General features: G+C 43.9%; 1 protein-coding gene across 9 annotated transcripts in view; it reads right to left on the bottom strand.

Moving 5' to 3' along the window:
• The window catches only part of LOC135916523 (ankyrin repeat domain-containing protein 13C), a 55,307-nt gene extending 39,893 nt beyond the window's left edge, over positions 1-15,414 (bottom strand). For 8 of the 9 annotated variants that reach the window (XR_011508415.1, XR_010568965.2, XR_010568966.2 and 5 more), the window contains exons 1-6: positions 15,247-15,414; positions 14,249-14,290; positions 12,224-12,328; positions 11,472-11,603; positions 9,901-9,967; positions 6,040-6,184 (exon numbers count right to left, since the gene is read on the bottom strand). Coding sequence is in view for 2 of the 9 variants with exons in the window: in XM_065449921.2 (XP_065305993.1) it covers positions 6,040-6,184; positions 9,901-9,967; positions 11,472-11,603; positions 12,224-12,328; positions 14,249-14,290; positions 15,247-15,376 (621 nt within the window). In the remaining 7 variants the exon portion in view is untranslated. The remainder of the gene's footprint in view (positions 1-6,039; positions 6,185-9,900; positions 9,968-11,471; positions 11,604-12,223; positions 12,329-14,248; positions 14,291-15,246) is intronic. The other variant, XM_065449923.2, reaches the window with a different exon arrangement.
• Between the last annotated feature and the right edge of the window lie 5,756 nt (positions 15,415-21,170).

The raw sequence follows: 21,170 nt of genomic DNA, 5'->3' as shown, positions 1-21,170 counted from the left end.
AACACAGGGATGAGAAAGAAAAACATCTGCGCTCGTTCCTGTGTTTTCACGCCATCCTTTCTTGAATAAGTTTCTGGCTGATGTTTCTGTCATAGTCTACAACGGAACTCATACCATAGTTGCCACTTGTGAATCTGTGAGGGCCAGTTAACCCTTTCGTTACCATGTCTGAAATAATGCCCCCAGCCCTTTCTTTTTAATACTTATTATTGAATTTTACTGAACATGTCATCATGGTTATAATAACATGCTATGTATAAGAAAAAAGCAATGCTATAATAAGAAAAAGGCAACAGAAATGCATCCCCCAGATACATATTTGAAACATACATGTCTGGGCATAATATATAATTTCATAAATACTAACTTTACTGAAATTTAAAAAAAAAATGCTTACAGGTTTAGACTGAAAGAAATAGAAGGAAACGAAAAAATACCTTCAGATATACAATATGTTTCTAGCTCAAATTCCTGCAGAACATGAGAGTTAACATTCTCACTCATCAGGAATGTGAGCTGGAAGAAACGTTTTCTGCCTAGTGGTAACCGTGTATTTCTGGTAGGTGCCACAAATTTGTTCAAAACAACCCACACCACCCGTTTCAGGTGTCCTTTACAGAATTGTGCATGTTCACATAGTGTATCAAAAGCAAATGCAGCAATCAAATTAATGATATTCATAATGGGTCGCATACATCTTGGGAACACTACTGATTGGGCCTGCACTGGACGCTTGAATTACACGTACAGTCACCAATTGATAATTTAGACATGCTTAATTATTCAAAAGGCTCTGCGGCACCACCACTGGCCCCATAGACCTCACGTATAAAGATGGCCAAAATTGATGACCCCTCACAGTGCATCATGTGATAATTCAGACTCCGAGGGCATGGCCGTGTCCTAACTTCACCGAATTGAGCAGAAAAAGAGATACTATTGTTTCGATACATCGTCAGTCATATCGCCAGCGACTCTCTTCGAAGCCGAAACTACAGAAGCCAAGTCAATATAGCAGTCGCTGACTGCACGCAAACCGCAGGACAAGCCAAGCCCCTAAGTCATAAGGGCTTAATTTGTGATTTGTGCCATTTTTCATGCAAGTTCCCGTTCCATTCCTATCCACAGCGTGGGATGGAGCATCGCTCTGATCACTAACAAAGCACAAGAAACATGAAAGGAAATATAGCATAAAAGTATCACAAGGAAATTGTTATCATGGACTGTCAGGCCAAAGGCACGTGTACGTGCATGCAACAAGGTGTTGACAAATTTCAACTGTATTCTTGAAAAATCACTTTCGAAGGTACTTTCACTTTCCTGATATTTCGAATGGCTACCAACAAACACGTCGACGGGTGGCAGCGTTTCCACGATGTGATAAGGTAGCGTGCTTGGCACAATGCCAAGAATGCCGTAACGGATTCTTGCAGTAGTCATGTAAAATTGAAGGTATCCCCCAAAGTGACGATCCAAGACTATGCCACATCTTTTTTTGGCCACTTGAAGACTAAGGTCACTTATTTTCTGGTGGATCAGGTATTTCGCACTCTCATTTATTCTGACTTTATGGCCATCCCCGCCGTGTCTTAATTATCAGTCAGCGACTGTAAAGAGTTGCAAAACAAGTTGGTAGGTAGATGGCTGGGTGTTTGTTTTCGGTCTCAATCTGTTGTCATGCAGCGGGTTCGCTTCTTCCACTATGTTTCGCAATGTTTTACCTCTGGCATATTTTCCAAATGGCTGGATAGGTACTTTAGAATTATGCTAGACATGAAACGGTTCTTCCATTTGATGCTTCTGTACAGAGCCCTTGCATGGAGTCCACATTTTGATAACTTTACAAAAACCCACTGCAGAATCGAAAATTCATAATTTATTCTGTAGTTGTACACTGTTCATGATCCTGATGATGCAAGAAATGTGGTGAAAGTAAACTTCCAATATACAGAATTAACTGGCACTTGAAGGGGCTACTATGCTGGTGGTAGCGAATTTCTACTACTATATGCCGTAGAGACACTGTAAGTAAGACGTACAGTACTGCCAACATTTTGACGACTCCCTCAGTTGGCACCAGAAACTAGTGAGTCACCAACAGGCAAAAGACCAAACTCACAACTGATAATGCTGACTCCAACAGTTATATTTGGCAGTAAACATTTGTTATTACTACCATATATAGTAATATCAATTGTCATATGACTGATTGATTGATTCGAGGGATTTAACATCACGAGACAACACAGAGATTATGAGTGACGCCATAACGTAAGGTTCCAGATTAATTTTGACCACCTAGGGCTTTTTATCGTGCACCTAAATTCAAGCACAGAAGTGTTTTCCTGTGTTTTGCCTCCGCAGAAATGCGGCCGCGGCAACCGGGAATCCAACCTGCGACCTCAGGCTCAGCTGTGCAACCTCACTGCCACAGATCCGCCAGCGGGAAATGCAACTCGTTAACACAACCTTGCTTTCTGTTACAACATAATGTAAGGCAGCAGCTGCTTTCGCCATGGCAGCTATGTTAACTGTCGTCGCTATGCTGACTTAGTAACTTTAGTTATGGAAGTGCATGAAGAAATTACTTACAACACAATGAATCTGCATGAAAAGAAATAGAAAATGATAAGAGACACAGCCATTTACTACTCGGCCATGTGAATTTGCCCCTGAATGGGCTGAAAGCAAAAAGCAGTCGCCGACAGTGCCTGGCACAAGCCAAGCCGCTAAGTTGTAAAGGCTGTATTTGCAGGTTGTCAAATGGTTTTCACGTATTAAGCATTTGTTCCTTTACACGTTAACCTTTTCTTTCCACAGGGCAACTAACAAGAAAAAAAATTTTTTGCTGGATGTCGGTATCGAGTTGAAGTTCTGGTATCTTCAGTTAACAGTGAGTGCCAGGCAGCAAGTGACATTTGTTGGTTTAGAGCAGGAGCACAGCATCACGAAAAAAGTTTGGTGCGCGATTCACTTTCTTTTGAGAGCACAGTCGGAGGAGACAGGCTGATGGAAGATTTCCGGCAGCAATGAAATCATGGATCTAACATTAAGCAAATACAATCAGGGTGTCTACCAAGTTGACATTTCCAAATTCCATGAGATTTCCAGGTTTTCCCCGAGTGCCTTTGCAAAATTCCCTGAGTGACGCGGAACTGTTTTATGTCAAGACAGGCTGACACCATATCGCCGATGCTGTCACTCTCTAGTAAGCATATGAAAAAATTTTAAAAAGACGACGTAGTCCAATTTGAATACTAAGCAGTAGTGTTTGTGTTATTCAAAAGGAGAATAGAAAGAAGGGGTTGGCAAAATGCACAGCAAGTAAGCCTTCAAAAAAAAAATGCAAATCAAGCCAGACATTCTCAAATAAGAATAAAAAGAAGATGCATACGGAAACAAATATTTTCGAATATGAGCTATTTCTATCAACTGATAGTAAGCTCACTGGTATGAGGCTCCAACTATGTCTCAAGAGAGATTACCTCTCAACAGCTCGTAAGTCAACCTCAATTGTCCCGACATACTCTCAGCCCGCACACGAGGCCTCAGTGTTTTGTTTCACTGCTTTAAAGGGTTTATTTTGGTTTGGATGAGGGACACCTGCATCTTGACATCTGCCAACACTTTGTTTTGTTGAGCTCAAGCTCCATCAAAACAGCGGTAGCACGCTTCCTTTCCCATTCATTCCCCAATGCGTAGGTCCTTTCTGTTCTTGTCCTCCTTCAGCCACTCGCTCGCCCCACAGACCATATGAAGCACCTTCTTGGTCAGGTGCACAGTCCACGTCCGATTTTACGAACTACCTAGGGCCGCGAAAACGTCCAAAAAATCGGCGAGTTGGAAAAAATAAATGCATGTCATTTACTGCCGTTAAGGGCTAAAACCGCCACAGGCACATTCGAAAACGCTCTAAACGCCTGTCAGTACACGTATTAGGCATATCAATGCTCTTACTGTGACAGGAAATACTGGGCGCACGCATGTATAATTAAGGAATACATACTGTTTCCCGTGGTAATAGCGCCTTCCCACGCTTATGCTTCACTAATACTTTTGCGTATGCTTCACCAAATAAGATTTCTGTAGAGAGGTGAAGCCGACTTTTGGGCACCGGCATTATGCAACACACCGTGCTTACCAAGCTTCTAAGCCAATCACGAGGAACCCAAAGGCAGAGTTTGTGCCATTGCTGACAGCAGCGAACCCTTTCAATAAAAAACACGGCACCCAACGGCAAGAGGCTTCATAGCGAACGTTGAAGCAGCTAGGCCTAGCGTTGATGCAGTTGACGCAGGCTGCCAACGAATCTGCGTGCGAGAGCGCCGGTTCGAGGCGGCGAGGTAATCAAAATGGCAGAAGTGGTCACTTTGACTAATGCCGTTTTGGACATGCAGTCATGGCGAAACGACCGGAAAATCAGATGGCGAAGAGTTCTTGCGTCCGAAATTTCAGACGTTCTGACACATTAACTCTATGGGGTACGTGGTGGTGCCGCGGGGCCGTCCAAATTATTGGGACTCCGGAAAGTCAAACTTTGACTGTACACTGGCAACTCCTCCAGCCGATGACAGGGTGTCAAAGACGATTCATTACGATTCCTGTCTGTTACTCGAGCCAGCATTACCGCGACTTTCGACTCTCAATAATATTACAGCTAATTTTCCCTGGTAGAAGCACAATTCCCTGAGTTTTTCCGGACTACTCAAAATCCCTGAGAATTCCTGGTTGGTAGACACCCTCACAATATACACCTAGCCTATGATGAGAGGTGTCTGTAATAGTTCCAAACTAAGTCGTAGATGGTTTGTGCTGAAGCCTACTTCCAGTTTACTGCGATGTGTAGCTACCCTATAACCAAAAAAAGGTCTGGGCAAAATATTCTTCTTTCTTTTTGTTGATTGCTTATTCTGATGCACTCTGCCCATTCAGATGGAATATAAACATTTCTTTCTGGTATTAATATGTGTATCCTGAAAGGGTTAAATAGCGACATGTTCTTGAGAGACATTACTGGCTGCTGTTACTAACTTTTGACACTCGGAATTATCAAACAGCTCCAACTAAAAAGAGCTCCACCTTCAATGTCAGCACCAGCAAGGATGACAATGAAGCTAGGAAAATGCCGGACAATGACTGTTGCAAAGAAATTGTACAATTGTTCCGTTATCAAGGCACAGCCATTTTTGACTCAAGTTGGCAGTGAACGGAGATTTGGTACACGCATGTGGCATACTTTTATCTAACTGTAAACTAAATTATGGGTTATTACGTGCCAAAACCACGATCTGATTATGAGGCATGCTGTAGTGGGGGACTCCAGATTAATCTTTACCACCTGGGGTTCTTTAATGTGCACCTAAATCTAAGTACACAAGTGTTTTTCACATTTCCCCCCCATTGAAATGCAGTTGCCCCATCCCACGACCTCCCCCCCCCCCCCCCCCAACACTAAAGCACTAAGTAACCATGGCGGGTGTTTCATCTATCTGTAGTGAGAGCATGACAACGGCAAAAATACAGCCTGATCAGGTCGCATGCAAGAATATATGAGAGCTGCAATGCTTTGACAAGCTATTTGTGGCCACTTCTGGACTAAAGTTATTTTCTGACGAATCCAGTTGTTCGTACTCCCAATTATTAACTTCAAAGCGATCCCTGCAGAGTGTCAATCAATGAGCAACTCTATTCATAAGGAATAAAAGAAATGTTTGAAATTGGGAAGATTCATATTGTATGTTAGCATACACCACCCCATACTTGCTGTAATGGGCAGCAAATCACCTAAAAAGCACTAGAATGACCCTAATATAGTAGATCTTGTCACAATAAATATATAAAAGCTTGTGAATTGTGTTCATAATGCACTGTAATGCTGAAATGCTACTGCGACCTCATATAGTCATCACATGACTTTTGCAACAATTTTTGTGCAAACAGTATGTAAAAGTCCACGCACAAAAGCAAGAGCAAAGCCCATGCCATTGCTGTCACAAATGACAAAGTCGCTGCTACAGGATGCAAAGCCAAAATATTCACCTCATAACGAACATTCTGGTAGACCTTCAGATTGTTGTCCAGCACTGTTAGCGACTTGGACGGTTTGTCGTTGCCCGTAAAAAGAAAAGTAATGTCACCGCGCTCCCATTTCATGTCGTTGAAGTCGACGAGTGTTGTGTCTAACCTGAAGGGACAGAACAAAATGTCAGGTACAGGAAGAGGACAGTGTTGAGGGGTAGATGTAATCAGAACATGAAATGTCAGGTCCATGCTTTTTGCAACAATTCGTTTTTCTTGTTACTAGCCCCAGTGAACGCGATAACGTTTGTGTGCCAATGACAACTGGGCTGAGCGGTCAATCCCAACGAAAATGGCCTGCGGTGGCACACACAAACCAGTGACGAAGGGTGAAAAGACATGGGTGATTATAAATCTCGCTTCTTAATTGTGCATATTTTGCATAATTTTGATACATATTCTGTTGTAAAGTTAAAGAATCACAGACCTAATTTATAACTTCCTTAATTTCACAATTTTCATCACCTTTCTTTTTTTTAACAGTGAAACCAAAATTCTGCAACAAATTCCATAAGGCAGTCTACAACCACGTAAAGGGCAACTTGAGCATTTCTCTTAGCTATATTAGGATATTGTCATTTTCAAATGGCACTGATAGTCCTGTCACCAGTAGGGTGGTTCAATTTGCTTAGAAACTCATCCATAATTTTATATAACCAATAAATTAGGTACTGAAACCAAAACAGGCAGCTTCTTTGTGCGACGTCTACAATGAGTTGATGACGTCAGATCCTACACCACCTTAATGCAACCATGGAGAAAGCGTGCTGAACACGCAGTACACATGGTGCTAATGCCAAACAAGCGAAGCTGACAATGTATTCCAACTACGAGGGGAGTTTTTCCAGCTCTTTGGAACTCTTTCAAACAAGACAGCGGCAATTTCTGCGACAATTTCAGCGATGATAATGAGCGCTGAAGGATCGCCATTTGCTTTTGATCCGCCACCGTCACCGCACGAGGCAGCTGACAAGCCCCAATCTCAATGCCTTGTGCTACAGTAAGACAAAGAAAAGAACCGGTCATCACGTTTGTCAAAATGACGATTGTCGGCCGTCATGTCACAGGAAAAAGAGCCAGCTTCGTCATTCCTTGGTGAATTGGCGGTGTAGACTCTCACGTCACAAACACATGGTGGTCAGCAAAAAGTCACATTCGTGGACATGAGTTGGGAGGATGCAACCACTCTTTAAAATTCATTTTCAGGAAACATAACTGCATTGTAGTCATATTGTTTGGCACAGGTAATCAGAATGCAAAAGGTAAATTCAAGTTTTATCAAGGTCAGTGTACATAAAAAAATCGCCAGAGTTGCCCTTTAATGACAGCACTTCTACATTCTATGATAGCGCTATTAGCAAATTCATAGCTAGGCCGGGACCAAAACATTGAGGCAGTTGTTTCTTCACAAATGAACCGCAAGTAGAAAACAGATATATATGAGCCCTTACAGTGCTTAAAACGTCAAAGAAACTATCCGTAGTACAAGCAAGGCAACTGCTCTTCTACAACCCTATTACTGCGATTGCAGAGTTACAACTCAAATAATACACAACATAAAGTCAGTTGCAGCGGCAAGGTTTCCAACACTGACAAGTTAGGGCAACGTCCTTACGGGCAATCTATTCGGGCAGGTAAAACATCCGGTTATTTGACAAATACCTGCACTGTCGCTGCACACTATCCGGAGAAAGTGATAAGTGCGCAAATACTATGTCACCTCAAAACATACACCGTACTATCTCAGAACTAGGGGGAGGGAGAGATAAGCCTTCCAGAATGGCAACAAAGGGTTTCAGAGACACCTAAAACACAGAACTAATCAGGAATACAAACAAAAACACACAGCCTTTTGCTGTTAATTTTTTCTACTCACAAGTAACTTGTAGCTGAATCAATTCAAGCAAGGAAAACAATGAAATGAGCTCCTGCTGTACACCGTTCAGGGACGGCAATAACAAATGTGCTAGTGCTGTATTGTCTCAAAACTGCCTGCTATCTAAGACAGCAGCCCGCTTTCTCACCTTGGCAAGACGAGATAAGCTTTCTGAACAACAACAGCTTCAGGGACAGCTCAAATAGAGCGTAGCAAGGAAACAATGCGAATGACATACGCGTTCTGGCAAACTTTACATATAAATGCGTCTGAAAGGGTCTGACACTTACAAGTGCAACAGGTTTACAATGCAGGAAAATACATCACTCTTCCCATAGATGAAAAGACTGGTTCATTAATTCGTGGGGTTTCACGTTCCAGACTGACACTAGGACTATGAGAGATGGACGGCTCTTGTTTAATTTTGACTACCTGGCGTTCTTTAACGTTCCCGAAATCAAAGTACACACGTGTTTTTGCACTTAGCCCGTTAAAATGTGGCCACTGAAGCCGAGAATCGAACCCAAAACCTCCTTGTGTTCAACCAGAGAGTGCTGTAGCCACCACAGTGGGTATTGATGCAAAGAACTTAGATGCTTTTCCATAAATGACGAATTCACTTTCTTTATATGTGGAATCCCCAAGTGCGCTTCTCCAGACATCTTGTATCGCCTAACCCAAGATGCTGTACCTCCAGGTTAGAATCATAAATAAGCCACCCTAACATGGACTGGTTCCACCATCTTTGCATCCCTCCAATGCTCATCCAGGTTTTAAAAACGCAAATGCCAGCTTCAACAGAACTGCCACAAACACAAGCACAGCCAACTTTGCCTAGCCTTGTCAGAATTGCTGCTTACTGGACATTACAAAGTATCGTCTAAGGAGCAGAAAATGGTAGAAAAGAATGCACTATTCCATGGTGAACCACTGTTATCAAGTGGCATGAGCTCTCAGAAATATACACGCATTCATCATCAGAGCATCTCTTACATTCCATCAAAAAATTTTCTTAAATTGCTTAAATTAAACATTGTACCTCCGATGGGCTTTTGACTGAACTGAGGGTACTTTCTCGTGAAAAGTGGGGCTACGAATACATCACACATAGGCACACTCCAACACATTTCCTTGCCCTCACCGGATTTTTTAATCGTACAGTATCATGTGCAATGTGTAATGTGCAATGTGTAATGTGCAATGTGTATCATGTAACAATGTGCAGCAATGCAAGTTTTTCTCACCACACTTTCAATCTCTCAAGTTTATCTACTCAAGTATCTTATCAGTTCAACACGTGTCATGCAAACAGGCACCCTCAAAATCACTCGTAAATATACAATGGCAATACAAGTACAGCCCTGAAGTGCTTGAGAATCTCTGACAAGAAATAAAAGTGCCTGTCTATTAACATGCAAGTTATTGTAGGAATGTGTTACATGTCACAGATATCTGAAGAAGCCGCATTTGAATTACTAATTTAATAAAAATTTATTTTGCATGCTGGAAAAGTGGTAATGTCTAATTACTGTTTTTCTGATGCCATATCATCATCGCTTTCTGCTACCAGTGTTGCCAGCATCATACAATGTAAACATTTCCCCAATCATCTCTTAAGCATTATTTCGATGCCTTTCAATGTAACTGTTGAAGGTCTTGGCAAATTTCAATTACATGCTTTCCGTTGCCTCGGGAAAAGGGGAGTTTGTAAAAGTCAAGTGGCGGCCCCTTTAGGCAAGGAAAACATCCGGCCATCCAACAACATTCCTCCCACACACATTCAAACAGCATTCAAACCAAATGATAAGGCTTGCATGAAAGTTTCAGCTTAAGAAAGAAGGCCACTTTGAAGCTTTACCTATGAAAGGATGCAATAAGAATCCTAGAACTATAAATAATTTCAGAGACAGCTGCGAGTGTGGTGAAACTGAGGAACAGAAACGAACCGAATATTTGATCCTTTTTTGTGAATTTTACAGATGTCTGATGGCAGTATCCTTGAGACCAATGGTACTGGAAGGAAAAAAACATGAAAGAAAAGTAGTTGGTCAAACAAAACGGTAGGAACTACTCAGTCACAAGAGTGCAACAAAACTGAACAAGAGAGAACAGAAACCCGCTGCAATCGTGAAAAGAGAAATTAGACAGACAAGGTCATAAAAAATATCAGGCAACAATTAAAAATGCACTCACTGGTTGCAGATAAAGCAAACATGTCACAAAGGAAAACAGCATCACTGAAATCTTTAAAAAACAAAGATTCAATGAAAGTCACAGGCCTGCATGACACAAGCTACACAGTTACAGTGAAAGCTGGAAAATAGGAGGCTATCTCTTTGCGTTATTTGCACTAAAATGAACCGAACTGTATGCCTGGCATTGCCGGCGAGTTGCAGCTTGCGTTGCTCTCTGCTGAGCCTGACGTTGCCTGGTTGCCGCCATGCGTATAGCTCTACAATTCACTTCTTCAGTAGCAGTTCATACATTTCGAGGAGGTGCCATAACATGTAACGAAGAACAAACACAGGTATCGAGACTATGCGGAGCACATGTCACATCCCTTTACATCTGGCATGATACAACGCAACTGCTGCTTGTCATGACACCTGGTGGAATACAATGCAACTGCAATGCAAAGTTCGCATGTATCGACACTGTGCCGCGCACATCTCACATCGTGTGACAAGTGACAGGATACATGGCATGCTACCTGGTGCAATAATATCCAACTGCAATGCAAAGTGTGCATGTGTCGATGCTACGGGACACGCATCCCACACTGCATGACTCTTCACACGCTAGGACACCTGTATAGGGCATTTTTCCACACCAGCTATGAAATGCTCGCATGGTGAAGTGGTACAGTAGCCGACTCCCGCGTACAGGGCCCGGGTTCAATCCTGGCGGGAACTGCTTCCCCCCCCCCCCCCTCATTCCTGGCAATAGCTGCAATGGACACCGGCAGCAGCGGACATCGCTAACCGAAACGGCTATCGAACTGAGCCCATAACAGCTTACGCTGTAAAATATGCAAACTAAATACTATTGTAAATGGTTTAGCCTAAGTCGATGCAACCGAAGGACATTTCTAGTAAGCTATACATATATCAAGAAATAACCTGAGGATGCATAACCACATAAAGCTGCTAAATTTGATGCTTCACTCTCAAAGTGAAAACTTGTAAACAAAATTTAAAGAAGCTTATAGAGGCTGGTGAAGCACAAAGCACTTCTCCCAAGTCTATAAAACAGCATTTATAACATTAGGCTTAACAAGCATCCTTCATACAATTCTGCCTTGTCACACACACAAAATAATCAGAATGACCAAATGACATCTATAGATGGGAAACTGATGAAATGAACCATTACCAACTTGCCCAACTGTCAGTTCTACTACACACTATATCACACTTAAAGTAGCTAATTGCAACAAATTCGTCTGCACTAAACAACCTGTATATGGACAGTTTTGTCATGTAAAAAATTGCAAAGAAATGAGGTGAAGTCAACTCACTCCAACTTTGGAAGTCCCACTTGAGCTCCATGTAAAAATCGCCCATGAGTTCCAAAATACGCACGAGATCTGGCCTCCGGAAGTCCATTGCTTCCCTCGACTGCTGCTTGAGTTTCCTTAACAGGGAGAGTACTGCGCATACCCACATGAGAGCATGTTGAAACAACAGACACAGTTCCATTTAATGCAACATACATTTATCAAAACGTGAATTATACACAGAGGCCGTGTATTTTACAATGACTGCTTTCAGATGCACTTCACTTGTGTGCATTGATGTCTACCACAATGCCTCACTGGAGTGATGGGCATCCCGTCCACTGGCTCAGCCATTCAAAGCACACTGACAGCGATATAGCAAAAGTAATCAGTGAGAATACGGCTCCGGAATATTGAAGCAAATTATTTTAGCAACGACCAAGTTGTTTCACAAAAATGATATCTGTCCATCTTGTTAAGTACATCTGCTTGGTACATTTGCAGTTTGAAGTTTGCAGTTGCAGTTTGACTTCACAGTTTGTACACAAGCAAGACATGGCTGGCAGGTTGGTCAACGCAGCGGACATCTCACGCTGGCACCCAGTCCTACAGTATACTAAATACCAATGTCACTGCGATATGTGGATCTTCAAAAGATCCTTAAAGTTGCCCCTCAAACTTCCTTGCTAAAGGTACATAACAAGGACACTGCAAATGTGATAACAGAAAAACAAAATGTTTCATAGAACAACGTTGGCCAGAAATCAACTCACTTGTCTGACGATCCCCGTAACTGACAGCTTCTGCTAGGCAGTTCCAACCTTGGCTGTTCTTGACTTTGACAGGAGCATTGTGTGCCAAAAGTAGTTGCACACACTCTAAATAATAAAAAAAAAAACATAACACATGGTAATGCAAAGTTAATTCACACTGCTGCAGAAGACAAAAGAAGACGCACACAGGGCTATGATTTTGTAGCGATGCCTTTCCCCGATGCTAATGCCTTTCGCACTTTTCGCGTTTGCGAGTGGTCAAAAGACGCTTTGCCCTGGATGGAGCATCATACATGGCCACTCACAAATACAATAAGTTCCGAAAGGCATTAGCATTGGAGAAAGACGTTGCTACAAAATTGTGGCCAGCAAAGGAATAATGTGGACCACATGGGTCACCAATACCGAATAAGCTCTCAATGTCTCAAAAGAGCAGGGGAATTCATTTTTCCGCCCACAAAAAGTACAACACAGGAATCAAGGATACATAAACAAATAGAGTGCAACGTTTGTTCTACATATCTATGTGGATTCTGTGTTTCATGCACATGTGTTGCCCTACGTGCAAAAATAAAAAGATGAACATCTCTCTAGTTAGCGTTCACAGGAGAAAGCATAAATGCAGCAAGAATATTGTCAAATGTGTGACATTACCTGCAATTAAAAGGCAACTACCAATATGCAACGTTACTGAATTAAGAAATGGCAACCTGTAATCTGGTTTGCCTTAAGTCTCAATAATTTCAACTCTGGAAAAAGGCTACAATTTCATTACCCCATACATCATGCTAAACAAAACAAGCCATGTAGAAGAGTGAAATGTCAAACTGTGTGAATTTTCTTATCTTGTGACAACACATTTTTGCTTCACATAGTACATGTAATTGAAAACACCAGCACAAAGTAAGGGCAATCATGACCACAAGCCAAGTTTCTCATACTGTACACAAAGCTCGACTGTGTTAGGACAGAAGCAAAGGCAAGCATCCTGCATAGAACTACAGCTGCAGCCACTTAGGTCAAGAGGCATGATGTATACAAACACAGGCACACAAACACATTAGAGAAATGTGAACACAAACAGGCACCCACTTACGTGTTCACACAAATTAGTTGAAGAAAAACTAATGTAGAGAAAAGCAGTTATCCTCTTCCCTGCCTTGGAGGAGCTGTGTTCATTCACATTATTTCTGGTAAAAACGGTCGAGTTCAGCTCCATGAGCGGCACTTTGCATTTTCTAGCAATGCCATGGACAAACCAAGTTTTTTGTTTGCACTTTTAGTAGATGGCAATGCGCAACACATGGAACAGTGAACTTATTCTTTCTGAGGAACTAAATTAATGTTGGCAACTGGGGTTTTTAAAAATAATTTGGCCATATTTGGTAAGAATTCGGGATATAGCGAGGCACAGAAGGGTTTAAAATAATGAGGGGTTATCTTCCCCTGTTTATCAATGCTTCATATAATTATAGCTGATCCCATATATTGATAAACTGCAGAACACAACTGTGAGTTAAGCAAACATAATGTGCCTCAATTCAAAAGGAACACCACAATACGTGTAATGAGTTGGGCATGATCTGGAACTATCGAACAATCTAGTTTGTGTAAAAACTCGACTTTCAACTTAACACTGCATCTGGTTTCATACAATAGTCTAGACAAGGGATAGCGTCAACAATTGAACTTAAAAAAAAAATGTGCACGTCTTTCAGCATGGCCTTTCTCGACAAGTTATTGCCTTAATCGACGAGAAACGAGAGGGGTGACGAAACAGAAAATATATTTTTTTGTGTGAACAATGCTCAGAAAATAAAGGAACAGATGGTATGACGTAAAGACAAGTCTCAAATACAGCAGGTGACCTTTACTGAGCTAACAAGACATGTCAATGCACTGCCCAAAGAAATGTGCTGTCACACTCTGCAGTTAAGCACGAAACAAATAAGTACAAACCACTCAACACTGCTTACGTGCTTGCATTATAAATTTCGAATTAAAGAGAAAGTTCTTCGGACATACCCTTCTGACCCAGCATGACAGCCAAGTGAAGTGGCGTGTTTCCTAAAAAAAATGAGAGAAAAAAAAAGTCAGGTGTTGCTTTCGTACTTTCGTCACGCAAGCACGTCCTGTCATCTGAACTTGAAACGGAAACAGGTTAAACTAGAACACGAATCTGTGTTTCTCTTTTTGTTCGTTACATCTTTTACGTTTGTTAACGATGTCGAGTACATCGGCATGACACAGGCTCGAACGCCGAGCCTTCGGAGCCGCTGTACGTTCACCAGCAGGCTACGGCACGATGCCACATCACGCGAAGCAGAACGTTCTCATTCATTTCTACCAGTTCCCGTTTCACACATCGGCTTCGTTGTCGCAGGCTCCACGCGCATAAACATCGTCGCTCCATGCAAGGCGACACATAATCCGTTTAGTAACCTATGCCGTTCCGCTGTGGTGCGTAAAACTCGCCGACATCCCAGCGTCAACGTTCCCACGGCCGTAGTTTTTCCCACGGAACGAAAGCGTTCCAAGGCCAAGCACATGTGAGCGGCCGATATACTGTCAAGACTGGAGCGGAAATCCCTTAAACCGCTTCCTCTCTCGGGCAACCGTTAACAAGTGCGCCCACGGGGCACGCCGAAAGAAAGTTGAGGGCGGAAACGCGGCAGTAAGAAAATTATGCGCTCCCCAACTGCAGCTCCTTCGGTCAAACACGGTTCACGTCCGCCCGCCCCTGGACACCGACAGACGCGGCAGACCTATTCGGAACGTTTTTCGTAGGGTGTTTCGCGGCGGTTGTCTCAACGACGAGATAAACAGTGGGTCAAGTTCGTTAATTTCGGGGTTGACTCTCTTCCGACGTCGTTGGCTCCTTCAAACGGGTGGGCAACGGTTTAGCTTTCCCGAAATCGAAACGATGGGGCAGAGCTCTCGAGCTCTCCTATGCCCGGCTGAAGGCACGGAACGAAAACTCGTCGCGAGAGAGCAGACGACCGGGTAGTGTGGGACCGTCTTACCGTGAACGTCCTTCTGCGCGACGTCGTGCGTCCTCAGGAGCGCCGAAACACGACGGACATCGCCTAGAAATACGTTTTCGTGCAACGGATACATGCTGCCGCCTTCACTGTCGCCGTCGCTGTCCGCCATGTTTACCTCTCGCGTCGCCTCGTCAGGCGTACGTTACGATGCGAGAACGAAACAAGGGAAAAAAAAAAAAAAATGTTAGCGGCCGACGCGACGCGGCGCGACGGTACTTCTCACGTGGAAACAAACAAACAAAAAGGTGAGAGAGGCGCGTTTTTCGGTGCGAAAAGTTTAGTGACCTCACACTTTCTAAAATTGTCCGCGATCTTGCTCTTCGAAAGAGTGTAGTGGCAGTGGCGCTTCTGTCACAAACTCTGTTCATTTCCACGAAAGCGTGAACGACGTTATTCATTGAAGCCTCAAATTTGGGGTCGAGTAGAACTCAAATGCGATGTTCATAATCAGGTTGAAAGAAAGGGGGGCAGAAGAAGAAGCTGAAAGCCTAAAGCAAGGCCAACATGGCGATAATTTAGCATAGTTAAACCAACTACTCTTGCGCTTAATTTTCAGTTGATGGATTACAAGTTTTAAGATTAAATTCGTGCACTTCAAGATCAGCCAAGAAAGAAAGAAAACTATATCAAAAAGCGGTAACAGCTATAGAAACAAGGCGTTATTTTTCTGACAAAAACAAGTTCCCGTAATTACTAAGAAAAAGATGACAGTCCCTACAGCTTACGTCAAAGAGGGTGAAGGCGAAAGTTTGTGCGCTCAAGAAACATCCACTAAGTTACTTGACTTTCTCATTCGAATGCGTTACTTCTTATTTCTTGTTTTCTCTCACTAAAGGTCGTGGGCTCGAGTGCCTTAATTAACGCGACCTTAACTGTGGCCTAATCAACGTCGTCTTAATGAACGCCAAATGTCGTGTGTTAGACTCCCACCAAAGGTCTACGGCTCGAATGGCTTAATTTTAATTAATTACGTTTTAATCAAATTTGCCCTAATTAACACCAAAGGCCGTAGGTTCGAGTGCCTTAACTCTTTCGACTAACTGTGCATTTTCTTGGCATGATTAGCGGCGTCGATGTGGCAGCGGTGTGGAAGATGACAACGAACGCGCGAGCGCTCCGATTTTCTGTGCCTCACAACGCGACCTTGAAACCTAAAGACCTAACGTTTTCGCCTTAAAATTTGAATAAATTGTAATACACGCAGATTTCTTTTCTCCGGCTTTCCGCGAGTTGTTCGTAGGGCCGGCCTTAGTCAAAGAGATTTTGGCTGACGTGGGTTTATCACCCACTCGTTTACGACGGCACCTCGCGTTACTGTGGTAAGGCCCTCTGTTTCGATTCGCGCCACACGTCCAAGTATAATGGCTGACGCGGCTATGACGCAAATAATTACAGAAGTGGGCTTCTCCGCATACGACATCTACTTGAGGAAAAGCCAGTTACGTGCAGACGCGTTCAGCGTCATGCCGCTTGTAACAAAGAAACATTTGATGAAGAAGAAAATGCAGCCTCCAGGGGCTGCCATACTAATTATCTCTTCTTTATAATTATCACGAATGACTATAGTATGATATAATTTTAAAAAAAACTGGCAACCACGGCACACGGACCGCGCGGCGTTGCGTTACTCCGCTAGCGCCGCTAGCCAATCAAAGAAGCAAACAATGTCGCGTCATGCGACGTTTTCAAAATGGCGTCGTACTTGATACCTCCGCAGCGTCTGCTGTTGTTGAAGAGTATTTTCATCGGCGGAAGCAGTGAGGTATGCAACAGACATGGATAAAGTGTATGGATCGAGTCTGAGCATTTGACTCTTCAAAAGTTCTCGGTGCAGTTCATTTCATTGCTGAGCCCGTTTTACTCGTGAAACTTCACTGCCAACTGAAGTGAAACTTGACAGTAAAAAGTTGCAGCGAAGCAAGCGTTTTATTTCAGTTCAATAAACAATTAGGCTTTCGCCGTTCCGCTGTAACAGACGAGTGAAAACGCATAAAATTACGCACTCACAACTTTATACTTTGTGGTTATGGCCTTATGTGTTGGTTAGCCGCATTATCTATAGACCAACCAACCAACTACCTTTCGTGAAAGTAATCAACACGCGTTATATCCCCGATGTAAGCGCTAGCTCAGGCCGACCTTTCTGCCTGCCTTCAACTCTCTCTCTCTCTCTCTCTCTCTCTCTATCTATCTATCTATCTATCTATCTATCTATCTATCTATCTATCTATCTATCTATCTATCTATCTATCTATCTATCTATCTATCTATCTATCTATCTATCTCTCGCTCGCTCGCTCGCTCTCTCGATGTAAGCTGACTTGTATTGATGTAACAAGCCCTAAAAAAAGTGAGGTACGCGGCCATTCTTCCAGCAAATCACGCGAGCTTTTCTTTCCCCACCTCCCGCCGTTATACGAGTCCAGGCTTTTAATGAGGCAGGCTGCTCACTCAACCTCCCCCGTGATGTCATTCAACACCGCACTGAAGAGAGTCCCGGCTGTTCGCGGCCTCGCCTGATGGGGAGAGAGAGAGAGAAGGAGAACGTGTGGCCGTGCAGGAGGGAGGGGAGAAGGTGTCTAACAATCGCACTGGACCTGCCCTAGACTTGTCCCATCCTCAGAACTCGACCAACACCTTACCGCCCCAGTAAGACATTGGTCCCGGGTTCGAATCCCGGACAAAGCAAATTTTTCTTCGTCTGCGGAGCTTTCTTTCTGAGGAAGCCGTCTGGGTTTCCTTTAATTTGTAGCTTCGTGCTACAGTCGGATGGATGGCAATGTTTTCCCTTTCATCGACTTTACTCCATCTTGCGGGATTCCGCAGTACTGATTTTTCCCAAACTAAATTATATGCGTATTATTCTCATTCTATGCAGTTTGTAATCTCGTGCAATGTTTATATTTATACGTTATACTTCTCACAGGCTATGACGAAATGCAAACAACACTTCACAACAACGCGCGCTGTCCGACGTCGAAGCACTGGTGTCACGAGGACCAAGGCGATGTTCGATATTTGTCTATATATAGAAAACAAACGTGAGGAGAGGACCGGTGTACGCTGAGAAAAGCACGACGCGAAAGACAGTTACAAGGTTCACTGTTATCAGCCGGTTTCAGTCCTGCGTCGTTGGCCCATCCAGCCTTTAGCTATGCGCTCCTGACTGGGTCACTCGCTTCGAGAAACTGACATGCATGCTCTTCCGCAGTGCTAAGATGATTACGGTTTATACACTGTTCTTGATTTCTGAGTTGTCTGTCTTCGGAACATGCAATGAAGGAAGAACAGAAAAAAAGAAAGATTGTGGTGTAAGCAGTGGCGTAGCAACAGGGGGGGCCGGGGGGCCGTGGGCCCCGGGTGCAAGGGGCCAGTAAAGTGTGTGTGTGGGGGGGGGGGGGGGGGGGGTCATATACGTCTGAAGGCACCCGGAACTTGATATCCTCGCCTTCCTCGACTACAGGCGGGGGGGGGGGGGGGGGGGGAGGTGACAGAAGACCTGTGGGCCCCGGGTGCCAGACGACCTAGCTACGCCACTGGGTGTAAGGTTGTGGCGCTATTGCTGCGAGAGCCCGAGGTTTTGGAATATTCCCCCCATTTCTTGGCCAATCCCCCATCGTGGGTAGGAGCCACGCAGGTGATAGGCAACAACAAGAACAACAACAGAGCCCGAGGTGCGATCCCACTATCAAGCACGTGTATTTGCTTTATTTTCGCCGTGTGAGTGACTCTCGGTAAGAGCAGCAGCAGCACCCAGCAGCAAGCCACAGTCAGTAACAGTAAAATATTTTTCGCAAAGGAAACTAGCCGGCCGATATTATGACGCATTGCGCTGACATTCAACGAATTATTACTGTCAGAGTTTTCATGGCCAAATATGAGCTCCTGCGAGCGCTTCAATACTAACCAGGTGTTCTGCCCTCAGAGTGGACGACGCTGAACACGCAGTCACTCGACGCCAACGTCAAACATTGGCGGGTGACGGGAGAGGCGGCGCCGTACTTCGTCACCTCAACGAGAGGAGACGTTAGCGTCGCGATACTGAGATTTATGAGGATTTGCGGCCTCTGTGCCGCTCCGGGTATCGCTCGTAAGGTCCCTGGATAAAGTGACATTTCTTATCTAGAGACCTTAATCGCTCGAAGGCGTTAACGACCTCGCGCGTTATTTGCGGAGGACTTCGCAGATAGTGGCAGCTTACAGCAAATTCCAAAGTAAACGGAGCGATATGACTTTCCGCATTTTTCTCTTCGAGCGCATTTCGAGCCACGGTCATTGATCCTCCAATATATTTTGTAAACTTCAGTAGAGATAAAGTGCTCAGATATATGTTCCACGTTTCTGCTCCCTTCCTCACAATCTTTCGTTGCAACTGTCTCTCTCTTTCCAAAAGACAATTATAGGTTTGGGGCGCACTTTCGCCCTTCCGTTATCTGGGCCTGGGCTCCTACACCTGAAGACCCCGGCCATGGGCTAGCTGTCCCGAACTTTCCAGCTCTAGCTGGACAGATTTAATTATTCTAAATATTGCCAGGCCAACCGACCAACGCTGGTTCGCGGACAACATCAAACAAGCGCCCGCCAAATGTTTATAGATGATATACTATATATATTTAAAGATCCGGTATAGGACCGATTTATCGATGATCGGGGCAGTGCAAAAGCATCTGAACGAAGACTCGAGACGACTTGGCAAATTGCAATGGAATGCGAAGGTATTCACCCAACGAAAACTGCAGGGACCGTCCACTTTCCAGAAACGCTGCAGGGCTTCGGCACGTGGGAGCGTAAACTGACCAGCGGATAGAGGTCAACGAGAGACGATTGAAATGCTGATGGAAGGAAAGCGAGGAATTGAGAGATAGTAACGGAATCATCCCTGGCAAATGCAATTTTACGAGATAAAACAGAGAATAAGGACAGCCTTGAACGTTACATTACGATATGGTAACACAGCTCACACAGAGGCGACCATCTACCGCCAGTAGATTCAAAGGAGTTACCATTAGAGATCATCACCATTATCGTGTACCACAGAAGTAACGCAGGAAGAAAATGATGGCGGACACTCCAAGCTTCGGAAAATGAAAATTGAAATTCCTCTTGCACCACGTTACAACTCCCCCACGCTGAAACTATCGAAACAAAACCTAAGTATGCGATATGCTGTAAGCAGGCTTTCCCGGGCGTCTGGGTTGCTCTGTGCAAGACGCCCAACCTTATTCCTTGCGCTTGCAGCACTAACATCAAGGCCACGTGCAAACAGCGAGGATGCAGTGAGGAATGGAGTGTGGTTGGGGTGGCAGAGCAATTTCGTGCGCTCACATCTTCTTTCTATTACATCTTTAAAAAAAAAGACACTAAAATTAGTAAATTAACCTTCGATAACAATGTATATGAAAATTTAGAGGATGGAGGCATAATATAGAAAAGACAAAAATAAATGAAAGGCTGGTGGCGACGCCACATTAAGTTCCCGCACCAGCTGGCCGTAAACATGGCCTCTGAGATGAGCGCGCGCCAGCTAGCCCGCGCAGATTTCGGAGGCCATGTTGTAACGTCATGGATTTTGACGGCGTGTGCGCGAATGTATAGTTAAGTATATATCTTTATCGGTAAATACGGACTACGTTGCATTCTAAAAGCGCGAAAGAACTGACCTTAGCAAGGTTTAAGAAACTTAAAAGAGCACCGTTCCGACCTAAAATACTTTATCCGTCTGGCCTGTTCCTTTGAACTTCTGCACCAGCCGCGATAGCTTACATGGCTATGGTGTTGCTCTGCTGAGCTCGACGTCACACGTGGTCCGATCCCAGCCGCGACGGCCGCATTCCGATTGGGACGATATGCAAAAAAGTAATAATGAAATAAAATAAAAACGCGTGTAGTTAGATTTACGTGCA

The sequence above is a fragment of the Dermacentor albipictus genome, chromosome 9 (genome assembly GCF_038994185.2).
Source record: "Dermacentor albipictus isolate Rhodes 1998 colony chromosome 9, USDA_Dalb.pri_finalv2, whole genome shotgun sequence".
Lineage (NCBI taxonomy): Eukaryota > Metazoa > Arthropoda > Arachnida > Ixodida > Ixodidae > Dermacentor > Dermacentor albipictus.
Note: the sequence above shows the minus strand (reverse complement) of the source record. Positions and strands in the feature narration are given on the sequence as shown.